This window comes from Austrofundulus limnaeus, unplaced genomic scaffold, assembly GCF_001266775.1.
Source record: "Austrofundulus limnaeus strain Quisiro unplaced genomic scaffold, Austrofundulus_limnaeus-1.0 Scaffold1755, whole genome shotgun sequence".
In the NCBI taxonomy this organism is placed as follows: domain Eukaryota; kingdom Metazoa; phylum Chordata; class Actinopteri; order Cyprinodontiformes; family Rivulidae; genus Austrofundulus; species Austrofundulus limnaeus.
In genome coordinates, this window is record NW_013954157.1 from 22,973 (window position 1) to 24,245 (window position 1,273).

At 40.2% G+C, this 1,273-nt stretch overlaps 1 protein-coding gene across 1 annotated transcript in view; it reads right to left on the reverse strand.

Annotated features, from left to right (window-relative positions):
* wls (Wnt ligand secretion mediator) overlaps window positions 1-1,273 on the reverse strand; it is a 24,436-nt gene that overhangs the window by 7,782 nt on the left and 15,381 nt on the right. Inside the window, exons 10-11 of the mRNA XM_014033494.1 lie at window positions 886-969; window positions 595-763 (exon numbers count right to left, since the gene is read on the reverse strand). Coding sequence (XP_013888948.1) covers window positions 595-763; window positions 886-969 — 253 coding nt within the window. The remainder of the gene's footprint in view (window positions 1-594; window positions 764-885; window positions 970-1,273) is intronic.

The window sequence follows — 1,273 nt, forward strand, 5'->3', positions numbered from 1 at the left end:
CTGCCAACTAGTGGTCAGAGGCTGAACTACAACATAAAAATGAACGGCTGGCAGGAAAGTTGACATTTTAAACCTTTATAAAAAAATCGATACAGGGCTTTAGAATATCAATACAGTATCGGGAAATGAAATATCGTGATATTTCAGTGTATCGATATTTTCTTACACCCCTAGTAGTAACTGAGCACCATCTCAAACACATATTCGGAGCCCTACACAATGTTGGCTCAACTCTTTGGCATTGACCCTTTAGCAAAARATTTATCAAACCACCAAACAGATTTCAATAAAGCTTTCAGGAAGTAATAATGTTTTTARAACAGACTAACGTCTGGAGTTCAAGATGGCCGTCATAGCTAATCCACCTCAGCCAGAGTATAAATGTCCCCAAATTAAAAYTTTAATTGACTAATTTTATACTYAAGTTTGATGTGGTAGTAGCTGAGAGTCATCCTCAACATCTCATAAGGTCACGTTTTGTCTCCAGGCTTTAACCAAACAGCTGGAACACATCCAGAACATTTCAATTTAAAACTAAAACACCGGCAAGCTGCAGGTTGATCATTTTCCATGTTAGTAGAAAAGCATAGTTACCAGTGATGCACTGACCACTCGACTGCTCGCCTCCGTAGCGTTTGTGAGAKGGAGCGTAGAGGAACATGATGGCAAAGACGTACAGATTCCACATGCCATAAATGCCAGTGAAGAAGGCGCTGTTCACCTGCACCGTGTGATCTCCCCAGTGCCAGTGACCCTCATTCACCTGGACATGAAAAAAAATATGTTTTCCACACAACACTGCTCGGATGTTATTAAACTAAAAGCTGATTTTTTATTCTTTTTTTTTTCATCAGAGCCAGCTATCAAAGAGCTGATGAGACTCACCTGACTGATGATGAAGAAGATGACAGTCATGGCAGCGCAGAACAAGGTGACCAGCATCAGAAACTTGAACCTGAAGATAAGACCCTGCAGTGGACAAAAATGGAATGACTTAGGACCACCCCACTACTGAAACCAGGCACCGATCCAACACTCAGCTCAGAGGTGCAACTTTGTTTTCAGTTCAGCTCAGAAAACAAACTGAAACCTCACCTGAGCTGTTCATGACAATATAGCCAGAAAAAAAAAAACTAGAGAAAAGTACAACTTTTCAGGATCACCCAAAAGAAAAAAAAATACTTGACAAAAGGTCCTGGTGCATCTCAGTAATCCAGGTAAAAAATCAAAAAGAAAAAAATTGTATCGGTCTTCTGGACGGGTTCTTCTCTAA